This window comes from Phyllobates terribilis, unplaced genomic scaffold, assembly GCF_046119375.1.
Source record: "Phyllobates terribilis strain yellow unplaced genomic scaffold, ASM4611937v1 Scaffold_7__3_contigs__length_470593459, whole genome shotgun sequence".
Taxonomy (NCBI): Eukaryota; Metazoa; Chordata; class Amphibia; order Anura; family Dendrobatidae; genus Phyllobates; species Phyllobates terribilis.
Window position 1 is genome coordinate 67,202,391 of NW_027362767.1, and position 16,785 is coordinate 67,219,175.

General features: G+C 41.3%; 1 protein-coding gene across 5 annotated transcripts in view; it reads left to right on the forward strand.

Moving 5' to 3' along the window:
* KCNH5 (potassium voltage-gated channel subfamily H member 5) overlaps positions 1–16,785 on the forward strand; it is a 469,113-nt gene that overhangs the window by 411,092 nt on the left and 41,236 nt on the right. For all 5 annotated transcript variants that reach the window (XM_073638703.1, XM_073638702.1, XM_073638704.1 and 2 more), the window contains 2 exons: positions 2,688–2,940; positions 13,082–13,278. In XM_073638703.1, the coding sequence (XP_073494804.1) occupies positions 2,688–2,940; positions 13,082–13,278 (450 nt within the window). The remainder of the gene's footprint in view (positions 1–2,687; positions 2,941–13,081; positions 13,279–16,785) is intronic.

A 16,785-nucleotide genomic window follows, 5' to 3' on the forward strand; every position in this document is an offset into this window, starting at 1 on the left:
CAGTGAGACTAGAGATATTTATTCTTCAATGATTTTTCCATTTCAGTTGGTGGAGGATGCGGGCACAGATAAGCACATAGCAGCATATCAGCACAATTAACAATTATGAGAAAAAGTCAATAATTTATAAGTATGATAGATAATATCATTTGGAATCTTTGGCTTAACTTTCAAGACTTAAGAAATATAATCTTTATGTTGAAGTCTCTTTAAGAAGCAATAAAGGTTTTATACAATTGAAAGTGAGAGCTTATTTTAATAATGTCTTCCCACTAGTCTGGTTGTTTGAATACTAAGGAAATGTAAGGACTTATACAGTGTCAGACTGAAGAACATTGGGCCCACCAGAGGATTTGATTCTGAGGGCCCACCTTTCTCCCCCATTCAACGGCTTTATAGCGGCTGCAAGGTTTGCACTATGAACTCTCCTGAAGGAGAAGCCAGGGCCCACCGGAGGATTTTCCGGTTCTCTGGTGGGCCAATTCAACCCTGGACTTATGCTACAATAATCCCCACTGTTAATATTATGGATTATCAGAGCCTGGCATTGTTGATGACATTAGCACCATTGTCATTGTTGCAGTGGAGATATTACATGGTTATCCAAGTTGTTATGTTACTATGCAAATGTCATATCCATGCATGTGTTTGTCATGTATTATGTTATTTTATGTTGTATTTTCTCTGCTGTGTCTCATAAACCAAACATTTTTGCTAGTTAATGTTATGTCTAATACAATTTGGTAGGCACCGTATTATGCATCTACAGATGCTAATTATATAGAATGATATTATAGCTGCCATTGATGAAAGTGCAGCAAATATGTAACAATTTCAGGAATACCGCATAAGTGATGCAAATCAGTAACATTATTTGAAAGAGAAACACCTGGGCCGATACGATTCCACTGATGACGCTGAGGAGGTCCACGTTGCTGCTCGTTAAAAGAGAGCGTCATGCTAAGCTCTTTAATGAATTTGTGTACTGAGCTGTAGGTGACATGGCTAGGTCAGATGGATGTGGGGAATCAGCATTACAGAGCATGGCTCTGGCAGCATGATAGAGAACATAAAAGTATTCTATTTCTAGCCAGTAGAGGTCAGAAACATAGCAGTCTGGCGGAAGGGAGGAGAGCGGTGATACCCAGCAAAGAGTGTCTGCATCACAGCTTGTTAGAAGTGGGGATGAGTAGCACTCAATACCTATGTTACATTATCCTAAGGCTATAGTCAGGGACATAGATGAAGATCGGTCTATTTGTATCAGAATAGCATCATTGCACAGAGAGGAAGCTAAGGTTATTACCAGCAACTGGAGCAGAGAGGCTTATTTCTGGGAGTTCGGAATGCATCCGCCCATACTCTGCCCATCTAGAGTCTAACTGGAGTACTAATGTCTGTATAAACATCAAGAAGATTGGTCTCTGTGTCTATGTATATTTTAGAAATATTAAAAAGCACACACCGACACCCAACCACCCCTTACATACGTCTTATTCTCAGATATTATAGATTACTGCTTTAAGTTAAGATTATATTGATTAAATAGTTTTTTATCTAAATAAGAAATTATTAGTTCAGAAATTTTTACTTAACAGCTGTAGTTTGGTTAGAGATCTGTTTTGTTTTTTTAATAAAGAGGTTCCAAACATTCTGCAAATCAATGTCATGGAGTAATAGCCGCCACTAAAATGAGCTTATGACAGTTAATACTGGACATTAAATTGAGCTCACTATGCAGTAATCTCTAAAGCTCCCTCTAGTAGTGACATACTGTAGTGAGTTTTCCCAACAAAGTCTATGCAGGTGTCATGCCGGTAACTCGCATGCTTTCTCAGCGCCATCCTACTCACTGCATTCGCCGCTCTGCTCCTCCCAGTGTCAGGCAGTCCTGCTGAGCTGCCTCTTTCAGAATTCCCAGCACTGCTGCTTCCTCTTGCTTTTGTCCACCTGGCTATAGCAAGATGCGGACAGACTCTGCAGGACACAGCAGGGTTAAATTCCAGTAAAGTTTTGCTTCCCTGGCCTATCCCCTGCCAACAGGGGATATATTAAGCAGCTCCTCCCTCCACACCTTGCCTAAACTTAGGTTTCTAGTTCAAAATCATTTCTAGTTATCTGTCTTGGTGCATTCTTGTTTTGACCTTCCTGCTACTGACACGGGTTAAGTACTTGTTTTGTCTGACCTCTCTTCTCCTGACCCCGGCTTCGTATTCTGAACCTCTGCTGCCTGCCCCGACTTCGGACTTCCTGACCATGTCTCTGTTTATGCCTTCTGTGCTTTGCATATGTGCCTCTGACCCTTCAGTCAGCTACAGCAGGTCTGCGGACTGCCCTGGAGTGGCACCTGGTGGCTACCCTAATGGCCCAAGCCTATCCTCACCATCAGAGGCTCTAGTGAAAACCAGGTAGCCACTTGGTTACACCCCTCCAGGTTAAGCCCGGCCAGTAACACAGTGGATCCACACCCACCATTGTCACAGCAGGGCATTTGTACCAAAGAAGAGCTTCAACTATAAAGCTGTATTAGAAAAATAATCTGCACAGAATGTTATATAAAAAATGATAGTGTGTTAAAAAGTGTAGATTCACATTATTACAATATTCACATTAATTTAAGCTGTTCTGTATACATTCATTACTATGTAATTCGTACATGTCTTATTTATTTTTGTTTATTTTTGCAGGTTCTTGCAATATGTCCCAAGGACATGAGAGCGGACATTTGTGTGCATCTAAATAGAAAAGTTTTTAACGAGCACCCAGCCTTTCGTCTGGCCAGTGATGGCTGCCTGCGAGCTTTGGCGGTGGAGTTTCAAACCATTCATTGCGCTCCAGGGGACCTCATCTACCATGCCGGTGAAAGCGTGGACGCTTTGTGTTTTGTGGTGTCAGGATCACTGGAAGTCATCCAAGATGAAGAAGTGGTGGCCATACTAGGTAATATCAACTCTGATCTACGTAACGTTTTTGGGTTTTTTACACACCAGTCCCGGCTAGCTACATCAAATTTTTCAAAAAATGGGCAAACCTTTGCTGGGAGAGGCCATGACCAATTCCAGCTGACAGCTCTATCAAAATTTATAGCAAAAATAGTAGTATAGATATCAACAGAAGTGTTATCCTTTTCCCTCACTGAAGTTTATTTCTTGTAGTGACTCACGACAGCTGAAAAATGCCCCAAATTAAATCGAGGTGCACACCGCGTCACGAATGTAGAGCATCATGCTCCAGCGTACTCTTCTTCCATACTGGAGTGAAAAATTACAATCTTTATGAATCAGGTTCTTAGTCTTTGGGTTCTACAAGTATTAATTTTCTAGGACCTCTTAATCTCCATAGATTTTCTCCAAGAAAAAGGGAAACTTTATTGAAGCCCATCTAATTAAAGGGATTGTCCAGACTTGGGGCTCAAGTTTGCAGTCACACTATATAACTGCAGACTTAAGAATTCTCACAGTGTGAGCTGTCAGGATTTTCCAGTGCCAGGAGTGGGCGGTCATGTGATCACAAGTATGCAATTTGCATACTTCCGCCACATTCAAACTAGACATATCCAACCTCTCTCAATTGACTTGCACTGGATGAGGCCAAGCTCGTCTAGTCGGCAAGTGACCACATGTATGCAAATCGCATACATGCCGTCACACACCTGCCAGTTCCCCGCACCGGAGAATCCTAACAGCACGCACACTGTGCTCTGAGGATTCACAAGTTGGTAGTCACATACAGTGCCTGAAGACTTGAACCCCTAGCCTGGACAACCTTTTTAAGATCTAACTATGTACCGGACTTTGAGGGAAAACCTTCTTTTGAAAGTAGCAATTGCAAAATGTGAAATTTAGCTCAAATGTTCTGATAATAGAAAAAAGAAATGCCTATGAGCATCATCATCGAACCTTAGGAACTTAACAAAAACTTTAACTTGAAACTTGTCTGCAAATGGCATTTGTATGTTTTACTTACTTGTCCATAGTGGAAGCTTCATGTCCCCTGTAGTCCCCTGTCCAGTGTGGTTTCAGCTATCTAGCACCAAATTGCGCCAGTCTTCTTTCCAGTCTGTAGTTACTGCGGGAATAATACATGATGTTATCTGCCTAAATAATATCAGCATTACTATAATGTTACTTATAGGACACAAATCCAGACTTTGATAACTATGCTTCCATTTTGAAAACAACATTTTACTACCTTGGGTCCCCACGACTACGACCTTCACACCCACGAATACAGGAATCCTGAATCCTCCAGTCCTCCTCAACTGCAAATCCTCCTTTCCATGGAGTGAGTGATTCCATAAAAAACACAGTTATAGGAAGTTTCGCCCCCAGCAGTTCGCCCCCAGCAATTTGTCCCCAGTAGTTCGCCCCATGTACATTTCACCCCTGCACATTTCGCCCCTATCATTTCGCCCCCAGGAAGATTCGCCCCCCCACATTTCGCCCCGCACGTTTCGCCCCCGGACGTTTCGAACTGGGGGCGATATGTGCGGGGGTGAGATGTGCGGGGGCAAAACATCCTGGGGGCCAAATGCTGGGGGCAAAATGTACCTGGGGGCGAATTGCTGGGGGCGAACTGCTGGGGGTGAACTGCTGGGGGCGAAACATCCAATTCCCAAAAAACACATCCACATGGCGAACACACTGATGAGGAGGAAGATAAGGACTTGGGACCACTATCTTTTTGTATTGCATGGGCCACTTTATAACACTAATTACACTACCCAAAAATCCCTTACAGCTTATTCCTAAGATAAAAGGGCTGTGAAGAGTCTTCTCTCACAGTCACACGGTCTAAAGACCTGATCATCCAATGAATAATTCATTATGATTACTTTTGGTCACTGTATGACGAAATCAGTTCTGCCGTAAAATATATTGGACAGACTAAAAAATATCCACCCAAAAAACGGTGGCGATACAAAAATTTATTTTTGAGAAAATAAGAAAAATGTTGTCAAATTGGCATTATATTACATCCAGAAGTCTAAAAAATAAAAGGGTCAAGCAAAAACTTAACCTTTTGGTCTGAGAACTTTACTAAACCATTCCATGTCTATACTGGAGTCACTTGGACCTCTCTTTGATCATCAAAGTCTTTAACGGAAAGGAGACATCCAAGAACCATTGGAAGGTCCAACGCAAAACCTTGAGAGTTAAAATCATAACTTTTTTTTTCATATTAGTAAAATGCTAGAGGCTTCACAACTAATTTACGTATGTCAATGCCCATATGGTTTTTCCTGTAGCTGTAGTTGTGAAAAACACCAGATGGACTCAAAAAGAAGAAACCTTCCCATGGCTTTTGGTTACTAGCTGTACAATCGGGCATCATTAAATGTTGTAAAACTAGCACCATCTATTTATGAATATGTAAGTGGTAAGGTGGGCACTGGGCATACATATTGGACAACAGTCAGCATGATCAGCCGATTTCAGAGGGATCGGACCATTATCTTATGTGTATGGGGTTCCCCAACTTTTCTATGATGGCACATATTGGGAGAGGAAGGATTGACAAGTTGGATTCATGTTGGTTCTTGCTGGAAGTAATTGAGTTTCTGGCCCCATTGAATTTTTATTTTTAGGGCAGAGACAGACTGCCGTATTACTTGTGCGAGAATCGCATCGTAAGCCTCATACTGGCTGTCTGCACTCCTGACCTGAGCATGACAGCTACATAGAAATACATCACACTGTCATGCTCAGGTCAGGAGAGGTACCAGCCAGCCCGTGTAGTGTAATGCAATCATCGCATGAGTTATACGGCAGTCTGTCTCTGACCTTAAACCGAGATTGCTGGTATACGGGGAAGGAACAGCTGAGTGTTTGGCCGACAGTTGGCCAAAATATAAGGGCACATGTGGAATTCAATAGTTTCCAATACACGTTTAAAAAGCTGAGACTTAAAGGGAGTCAGTCAGCACAGATGACTGTTCAAACCAAGTACAACCTCGGTGCACCCTTGGTGTGGCCAAACAGTTCAGTGCACCTTCCTACCTACTTGTTTTCTATCACCGTCCTTCTCTGGTTCTATAAAGTCAGAATAGAATTGTTAATCAAAATAAATGGGAGGAAGACTTAGAGGGAAACCATGTACGTGGGAAGGTGCACTTAAATGTTTGGCCACACCAAGGGTACACCGAGAGCATGTGCTCGATTTGAACAGTCATTCTGTGCTGACAGACTCCCTATAACCAGTAGAACATTGGAAAATTCAGAAGATTTGGTAATAAGTAGTAATTCTGATTAGTAAGTAGCAAACCGTGCAGATCGTTATTTGTCACAGATTTTGGGAGTCATTGAAGCAAAGTGTGCAGCAGAGAATAAGACTGTCTGGATGACTGATGTGAAGATATTCCTTCAAGCCTCGCTGCACCACAACATGTCGTATTTCTCGCTTTAATATAAACTTGTGTTTTTTTAATTTTTATTAATATTTGGTTGTTTGCCCCTTAAATTAATGGGACTCCCGACCATAAGATGAAGTGTTTGATATTTGAGTGAGCAGAGCACATTTATCTAATAAACGTAATTATGTCAACACTTGATATATTGGGACGCTGGTCGGTGCGAGCTTGAAGACATGAGTGATTGGCTCAGCCATATGCGGCAATTTGTTTCTAATGACACAGGCAATGGGGGTCCAATCTAAGGCGGTAGTCATACTGATGCGGTCCGCAACAAAGAAGCTTTCTGGATATTTTCTCTGAACACATATGCTCCATCTGGGCTTAATCTCAGACGAGAAATTATGTTATCCTATCAAAAGCGTAATACTGAGTCCAAAAGGAAAAAAGACAAAGAAAAAGGATAATACAATTTTTTTATTTTTTTTTTAGAGTTTTCTGCAGTTAATGTTTATTGAAAATGTATTCATGCACATATTTATTGTCCGCAGGTTGTGTTTTTTTTCTTTTTCTCCTCTTTTTTCTCTCTTTTTCTTTTGGGTTATTTTCTGCTCTTACTTGTACAGGTTTTCTCTTTGACTTTCTCATATATATATATATATATATATATATATATATATATATATATATATATATATATATATATACACATGGTTGTTCGTATGTATTGTATTACATATTTCTCATTCAGTTTTTCCAGGGTACATTTTTGTTTTGTTTCCGCCTTTTTCTTTTCATATATTCAGTCTAGTCTTCTCTGTGATTGGTATTTTCTTGATTGTTTTCATGTGTTTTTGTATCCATGATTATTTGACTTAAGTCCAGTTCAGAATATTTTTTTTCATAGTCAGTGTTCAAGAGTTTTTCACTCGAAACGCGTATGGAATTTTTTATACACACCACCCCATAGTATATGCTTTGTCGTCTGAGATGTCCACTTTTTGTCTTTTCTACAAGTTTTTAAAAGGGTTTGCCAATAAAGATTGTTGAATTTTAATTAATTGCCCAGTGTGTTGAGCTGAATCCATTTTCACTTCCATATGGGTCCAATCTAATGCCTTTTCTGAATAAATGTTGCAGTGCATATTGATTGGGTTCTTAAAGGGAAGCGATCATCAGAAAATTACCTATTGTTTAAATCACTGTGCTAAATGTATTTTTTTTTATTTGTTTGCAATTATGTTTTTCATATCACAATCTTTATTAAAAAATAATAGTAATCTTGCAATTTTCACACTGTCCACTAGGGCTATTTTAGACTCATACTTCCTGTACTTTCAAGAAAAGTTTTCAGAAGTCTCATTATCATGACAGGCAGGATTACAATGATGGTGTAACACCTCTATTTACAGCTGATAACACAGGATTCACCAATCGCAATAGATGATGTCACAGCTCACCTCCCCCTCCTGTACAATGACTGATAACACCTCTATATATAATAGATAACACAGGATCCACCATTCACAATAGGTGATGTCACAGCTCACCTCCTCCTCCTGTACAATGACTGATAACACCTCTATATACAGTAGATAACACAGGATCCACCATTCACAATAGGTGATGTAACAGCTCACCTTCTCCTCCTCCTGTACAATGACTGATATCACCTCTATATACTGTAGAGAACACAGGATGCACCATTCACAATAGGTGACGTCACAGCTCACCTCCTCCTGTACAATGACTGATAACACCTCTATATACAATAGATAACACAGGATCCACCATTCACAATAGGTGATGTAACAGTTCACCTTCTCCTCCTCCTGTACAATGACTGATATCACCTCTATATACCGTAGAGAACACAGGATGCACCATTCACAATAGGTGACGTCACAGCTCACCTCCTCCTGTACAATGACTGATAACACCTCTATATACAGCAGATAACACAGGATCCACCATCCACAATAGGTTTTGTCACAGCTCACCTCCTCCTGTACAATGATTGATAACACCTCTATATACAGTAGAAAACACAGGATCCACCATTCACAATAGGTGATATCACAGCTCACCTCCTCCTCCTGTACAATGACTGATAACACCTCTATATACAGTAGATAACACAGGATGCACCATTCACAATAGGTGATGTCACAGCTCACCTCCTCCTGTATAATGACTGATAACACCTCTATATACAGCAGATAACACAGGATCCACCATCCACAATATGTGATGTCACAGCTCACCTCCTCCCCCTGTACTATGACAGATAACACCTCTATATACAGTAGATAACACAGGATCCACCGATCACGATAGGTGATGTCACAGCTCAGCTCCCTTCATAATGACTTTTGCCCACGCTCATTAGATGCTACAATAGAAAAGATAGGGTAGAGTCTGTTTATTGCTGCTAATGTTCATGTGCATTTCCTGAAACAGGAAGTGAAAATTGAAATAAATACTAGTCTGACTACAAGTCTAATGACCAGCATTTGCGGCTGTAATAGTCACTTGTAAACCTATGAAAATGTATACAAAACTATTGGAATTTGGGGCTAGCCAGACCATTGGAGAAAAAAAACTGCAAAGGTAGGCATAAATATAAGGGGATTAGTAAACCAATAATCAAATCAAAAAGTAGATTATTAATAATAAAAACTTTATTAATCACCATGATAATTGAGTACAAAAATACACATTTATAAAGGTATATCCCCAATTCAGACCACAAAAAGCCCCACATGAAAACAAGGAAAAAAAGGTATAATAAAGACACAACCAATAGTTAGGGTCAAATGTAAGTAATATATATAGTTGACTCAAATGTCAGAAAAAGAATAGTATATGTACTCAGAGGAATAGATTAAAAACAATATATAATCATAAATGGAAATACAGCATAATCATGTACTAGCCCAAACAATGAATGGGAACTATCTGATCAAAGCATGATTCTAGAAAGTAATCATATGATCAAAACATGATTGTTAAAAAAGCAGCTTTACCTAATGATATGATGCTGAATGCGCCCTTATGCAAACACTTTAATATGCGTTTCGCACCCTTCATCAGGAGTCTCTAAAAAAATAATATAAGGGCAGAGATTACAGTGGCACAACATCCCTGGTGCCTGAAAGGGTATAGGAGCCTTTGTATATAGAGAGGGCACTTGTGCTGTAATAGTTGTAAAAGTTCACATCAGATGCTTTAAATATTTTTTTTTGTAATTTTGTCTAGCATGGAAAGTTCTAAAACCTTGAAAATCACTTTATTAGGGGATTTGTCTTCATTCCTGTAAAAAATTGTATGTAAGTGGCTTCCAACCCCCTGCGTTTCCTCAGTCTATTTGTCTGCCTTCAGACGCGCTTTTATCACAATGTACTCATTTGGAGTACAGATGATGGCAGTGAAAGTGTTAGCACCTGTGTCTTCCTCTGAGCATTGTGCTTATCAGAACAACCTCATGCAACAGAGTTAATAAGACACAGGTGCAGAGCGGACCCTTTCACTGCCATCATCTGTACTCCTAATGAGCTAAGTTGACCCATCACTGCCATCATCTGTACTCCTAATGAGCTAAGCTGGCCTTTCACTGCCATCATCTGTACTCCTAATGAGCTAAGCTGACTCTTTGACTGTCATCATATGTACTCCTAATGAGCTAAGCTGACTCTTTGACTGTCATCATATGTACTCCTAATGAGCTAAGCTGGCCTTTCACTGCCTTCATCTGTACTCTTAATGAGCAAAATTGACCCTTTGCCTTCTTCTCTATTCCTAATAAGCTATGCTGACCCTTTCTGTGCCATAATCCGTACTCCTAATGACCTAAGATGACCCTTCATTGCCATCATCTGTATTACTAATGAGCTAAGCTGACCCTTTGCCATAATGTCTACTCCTAATAAGCTAAGCTGACATTTCACTGCCATCATCTGTACTCTTAATGAGCTAAACTGACCCTTTGCCATCATTTCTACTCCTAATAAGCTATGCTGGCCTTTCACTTCTATCATCTGTACTCCTAATGAGTATGTTCTGATATTGATACTGTTAAAGGCAGGCAAATAGATACATTTATCGCTGGGGTTTGGAAGCAACTTGCATGCAATCCCCTATTAAAGTGATTTGTAAAGTTTGGCAGTATTTTATAACTTTCCATGCTGGACAAAATTATTTTAAAAAAAGTTTCTTTACGTCCCTGCCTGAAGTGCTAACTCTCTAAATCTAAAATCTGTCATTTGCCAATACATTGACAAATGTTATGTCAGGGGTGGCGTATGCTGAGCATTATCAGATTTCAGGTTTACAGTCTGAAAATAAGTAACACCATTAAAACAAAGCGCTCGTCATGGGTGATGTCGCTGGGAAGACTCTGATTTATGTTCCACTTAACTAACCGGTGTCCCCCGCTGCCTCGTCTCACTGCCATCTGCCTCCCGCTGAACGAGCCTCCGGATCTCATTGCAACCGAGTTCATACATCGCTGAAACGTCCTTTGATAAAAATGCATCAATGAGGATTTTGCAATCTCTGCTTCGCTCCAATCTGCAGTCCTATTGGTATTTTATTAGAGGCGGTCGTCCTAAATAAGAGGAGGCGATAAAATCCCGATGAGGCAGACTCTGCAGCTTGTATAATATCCGGATGAACCCGTTCGTGCGGCTACAGTACAAAACCTGGTGACTTTTTACGTCTCCATCTCTGCGGCAGCTGCGGAGCTGCAATTTGCTAAACACTTCCAGAGCCGATATAAATGACATAATTACATGTTTGAGCAAGGATCCAATTTAGCAGCTTGTCTGTAAATACACGTAATAAATTACACTTCTGCTATGTGAATCTCAGGAAAATAAGCAGCTCATTACCTAATTTTGATGGCCATTGACAAACATCATTGAGATTGGCCCCAAATACTTGAGATTTAATTTCCAGCTGCGGCATGTACAGATATAGAAAAGCTTAATTAAATATCATTTGCCATAAATATGTTTTGTTTGTTTTTTAACTTTGCGTAGATGCCGCTGTTCTCCTGAATCCGGCGTTGTCTTTCTTTTGTTCCTGAGCCTTTCCGTTGCCGAGATATGGCCTATAGTTCGCTGTACGTAAATTTACTCCATTTAGCCAAGTGGGTGTGGCCGTAAGCGCTTATCTGTGGACATTTTCTTGAAGATCATGCCCAGTTGGCTAAAAGACTAGAACTATAAACCGAGAATATTTTAGGATTGGAGAGGCGCAGGAACAAAAGAAAAACAACGTCGGATTCTGGAGAACAGCGGCATTTACCCCAGGTAAAAATAATATATATTTATGGCAAGTTATGGTTTATAATTAGGCATTTTAGATAGTTCTTCATGACCACTCACATGTTCTCCCAAGACATCTGCATGAGATCTTGGGGTAGCTGAACAGACCTTTAAATGGTTTATTAAACTGGTTCAGTTATTACCTATCAACAAGACCACCGAGACCTTCACCAGTTCCAAGAATGGGGTTATGAAGTGCAGAAAGATAGCCAAGTACAGCAATCTCATAGACAATCATAGAACGTTAGAGTTGGAAGGGACCTCCGGGGTCATCGTGTCCAACCCCCTGCTCAAAGCAGGATTCACTAAACCATCTCAGACAGATGTCTGTCCAGCCTCTGTGTGAAGACGTCCATTGAAGGAGAACTCACCACCTCTCGTGGCAGCCTGTTCCACTCATTGATCACCCTCACTGTCAAAAAGTTTTTTCGAATATCTAATCTGTATCTTCTCCCTTTCAGTTTCATCCCATTGCTTCTCATAGAATCATTGAATCAATGAATATATGCAATGCAACCAGTCCATTCTGATAGGGTATTTCTGAACCCCGTTCTTGTGATCATGAGTGTCCCAGTGGTCGGACCTTCAGTGATCAACAAGTTATCGACTTTCTTGTGGATATGTTTTAAATTGCCAAATTGAGATTACTCCTTTAAAGGACTGGACATCCAAGATTGGATGAAAAAAAGACAACATCCTTCAAAAAAACAGCACCACACCTGTCCGTGCGTGGTGTCTGGAGAAGTACAAGTAGGGCAGAACAGGTCAAGTTGGCATAGATGGAGTACATTTGTGGAGGAAGAACGAATTCAGCAGTCCATTATTAATACTACAAAACGACATAAGCTGTGTCTGGTATATCAGGTGTAATACCACACACAACCTGTGGACAGATGTGGAACTATTTTTGTGCCTTTTTTATCCGAGACAGCTATTTAAAAATCGGTGGAAAAAAGTTGTTTAAGATCGTCAATCTCACTTAAATTTGAAGGGATTCACATAGGAACCCTTTGCAATATTATGGATAGATATCACATTAGGAGAGGGGGATCAGTTTGGGCACTACCTATGACCAGTTATGCAACAAGGGTCTATTGCTTTGGTGGAACTTGGTGCGGCCATTTAATACTTGATAGCCCATTGGCGTCATTACAATCCTACAGTTTTCCCCATAGGGTCACAGTATGGAAAATGTGAATGTGCCAGTTGCTTGACCACGAGGTGATCAACTTATGGGAGATCCTTCAGAAATTGCTTTATACCAGTGGACATCATCAATAAATGGATATAGCATCATTTCCGTGATTTGATAGAATCTTCTGTATTCTGACGCTCTTTACCATTATAATTATAAGGGTAACAAATCTACGAAATCGGTACATTTTGTTAACATTTGTCTTCACAGGAAAGGGAGATGTCTTTGGCGATATCTTCTGGAAAGAGACCACTCTGGCTCACGCCTGCGCCAACGTGCGAGCCCTAACCTACTGCGACTTACACATCATCAAGAGGGAAGCTCTACTGAAAGTCCTCGATTTTTACACGGCTTTCGCCAACTCATTCTCCCGAAACCTTACACTGACCTGTAACTTGAGGAAACGGGTAAGTCCTATCTAGTGTATTTGTGTTCAGAGCTCTATTATGTATCCAATCTATTGTAGTAGTCAAGTGAAGTTATTCATTGGGTTCTCAGCTCTCTCAGCTGCTCAATCACTAGTGGAATTCTCCTGGAAAGAAGAGGGACCCAATTACATGAAATAGTTTGGTTTTTAGACCAGTAATGGATATCATTAGGTGGAATTCGCAATGCTCAAAACCATTCTTGGCAACTTAAGAAAGGACTAGAGAGAGGTAATGTGGGTGCTCCACACCCAAGCTTCAGAATCCATCCTTTTAAAAATAGGCCATAGCCCCAAATTAATGTTGTTGAACTCCTAACTATGATAATCTTGGCTAACCACAGTGCACCCTCACGACTTGGACAATCACAGTGCACCCCACAACATGGCCAATTACGGTGCAACCCCAATGACTTGGCCTATCATAGTGCACTCCCATGACTTGACCAATCACAGTGCACCCCCCATGGCTTGGCCAATCACAATGCACCCCCCATGGCTTGGCCAATCACAGTGCATCCCCACGACTTGGCCAATCACAATGCATCCCCCATGGATTGGCCGATCACAGTGCACCCCCACAACTTGGCCAATCACAGTGCACCCCCACGACTTGGCCAATCACAGTGCACCCCCACGACTTGGCCAATCACAGTGCACCCCACGACTTGGCTAATCACAGTACACCCCCACAACTTTCCCAGTCACAGTACACCCCCACAACATGTCCAATCACAGTGCACCTCCCACAACTTGGCCAGTCACAGTGCACCTCCCATGACTTGGCCAATCACAATGCACCCCTCACGACTTGTCCAATCACAATATACCCCTCACGACTTGGCCTATCAGAGTGCACCTCTCACGACTTGGCCAATCACAATGCACCCCTCACGACTTGGCCAATCAGAGTGCTCCTCTCACAACTTGGCCACTCACAGTGCACCCCCACAACTTGGCCACTCACAGTGCACCCCCATGACTTGAACAGTCAAACTAGTGACAGAACTAGTGCCAGCTTTGTCACTGTGCTAGTCACTGTGACACTTTTTAAGGGTTATTCAGGGTAAACCTCTTTAAAGATTCATATGTTGTTAGATATGGTTCCATAATGGTTCTCAGTAAAACCACATTGTGCAAAAAAATGATTAATCAAATAAGTGACATAACAGAAATTTCAAGACCAGATACTATCAGATTAATATGTGTAGCAGCTGCCTAAAGAGGTGTTCAAGTCTAAGGAAGTCATCACCGCCACTAAGACACAACCAATCACCAGTATGCAGACTTGCAACCAGGTGAGAACATGGGACACAACGAGGCTCGGACTGGCCTACAGGGGAACAGGTGAATTCTCCGGTAGGACCCTGTGCAAAAGTGGGCATCCTACCTCCCTATATGACCAGCATCTATTTAGTTAACAAACTGCCCAATTTATTATTATATCTTCGTCAGTGTCATAGATGTCAATGAAGTGGCAGCGCACAAGCACGACCTGTACAAGATTCATCTCCTCCAGGCTGTGATCTCGTGGCCGTGAAAAAATGGTGGAGGGACAAGTTTCCCATTCTGGCAATTTATGGGGGTCCCAGCAGTTAGACCCGATTTAAGGATATGCTCACACTGAGTTTTAGATAAGGATCTTTTAGCTTTTTAATGTGAATTTTGAAGCGGATCTACTTCAAATCCACATCAGAAAACACTTAGCCAGGGGATAATTGATAATTTTCTGTAAGCTCCGGGGCTTGATCATTTCACATGGAGCAGAGGGATCTTTTGGACACTGCTCTTTTACTCTCGAATGAAACTCTGAAGTTTTGCCCCTTTCTACGAGACCTTGCCGCATAAAGGTTTTGATATGGTAATTTGTATATATCTATTACTTTTTCCTACGCATTATATTTGCTCTTAGCGCTTTAGGCTTTTGTCGGTTGGAATTCTGTCGGAACTTAGCGATGCAAGACGTGAATTTCATTTAGCCCAAATCCCAAGGCGGTACAACAGTTTTAGTTTAAAGCTGAAAACTCCAACTAGATGCAGTAAATCAATCTTTCACTCTTTCCTCATTTCTCTGTGTGTAAAACTGATTAAAATCTTAAAACCAGCGTTTTCTTTGGCTTGGGAATAGGATCATTACATTTGCTTTGAGGAAGTGGGTTTAATTAATTCTCTGCTGCTAGATAGAAATGATTGCATTGAAGTTGCAAAGAAAAGCAAAAAACAGATTTGACGAGTCATTAATAAATATTCCGTCCTGTTTCACTTTTTGACAAATGATCAGCAGTTCTTGGATTTCTTGGAGATCCGATGGTTATCAGGATCCCACTGCTGTTGGGACTCTCAGCAATCCGCTGTATCCTTCGGGGGAAATCCTGCAGTACGTTTTACTGCAGCGCCACCTGTCATGCAAGGTGAGGGAAAGACTAAGTGCAACATAAAGGGAAGAGGGGGAGGAAGCCCAAGCACTAGGGAAAGGGGGAGTGGAGACCCCTAGGCAGATCTAATATCACCCTGCCTAACATACCGTCCCTATATAGGTTCCACACCTATCGCTGAGCAGGAACCTAAGCCCTGAATGTCCCTAGAACTTGGCCCTAGATAGGGAGGGGACGGGGTGAGCACTGGTCAGGCCCCACTACAAACTAAAGACAACAAGGTAGACAAACAAAGGGGATACACTTAGCTTGAGCAGAAACCAGAGAGATGATGCCAACTGTCCTCCAAGGGCACCAGAGAAGAAATTAGCCAACAGTTAGTGCTCCAAGCCTGCACAGAGGTACATAGAACTATCACCGCCGACTCTGTGGAGAAACTGAGACTATTTAACTACCCAGCAAGAGTGTGTCAATCAGCAGCAGAAGGTGGAGGTCACTGCTGGGTCCTAAAGGAAGAAGGATAAAACTATACTACAGAGATGAGGGAATCAAGAAGGCGTCTGCAATGGCAAGCACAGTGACCTTCTACAGCCGGTTCCAGAGCGACTGTCTTTCACACCTGACACACCTGTGACACCACCGCAGGAGAAATTAAGTATTACACAGTTATTATTGAAGTCAATGAGATATCAAGTCATGCACAAATGTGCCAAGTTCTCCCAAACATGAGATTCTGTACAGCAATGTTAATAGATAAGGGTCTTGAATTGATGATCTATTCCCCTTCTACTAACAAAAAAAAAATCCCCAAATAAATTAAATTTGGTCTTCGCTTGCCTCCAGTGATCAGATGTTATCATCATGTCCAGTTGGCCAATGTGCCATTAGTATCACTCGCAGGTCATTCATTGTAAGGGAAAACTTAGCCAAATCCATTGTGACCACCCTCCTGACTCATAGCAGGGAGCCCTCTAAAGGGGTGACCCCCCCTTCCTCCAATATGATTTCCATATTTCTTTCTAAGGTATATAATCAGGGGTTGCTCAAGTGAGACTACTCCTTTAAAGTGGTATTGGCTTAAAGGGGTATTCCCATCTTCAAGATCCTATCCCAAT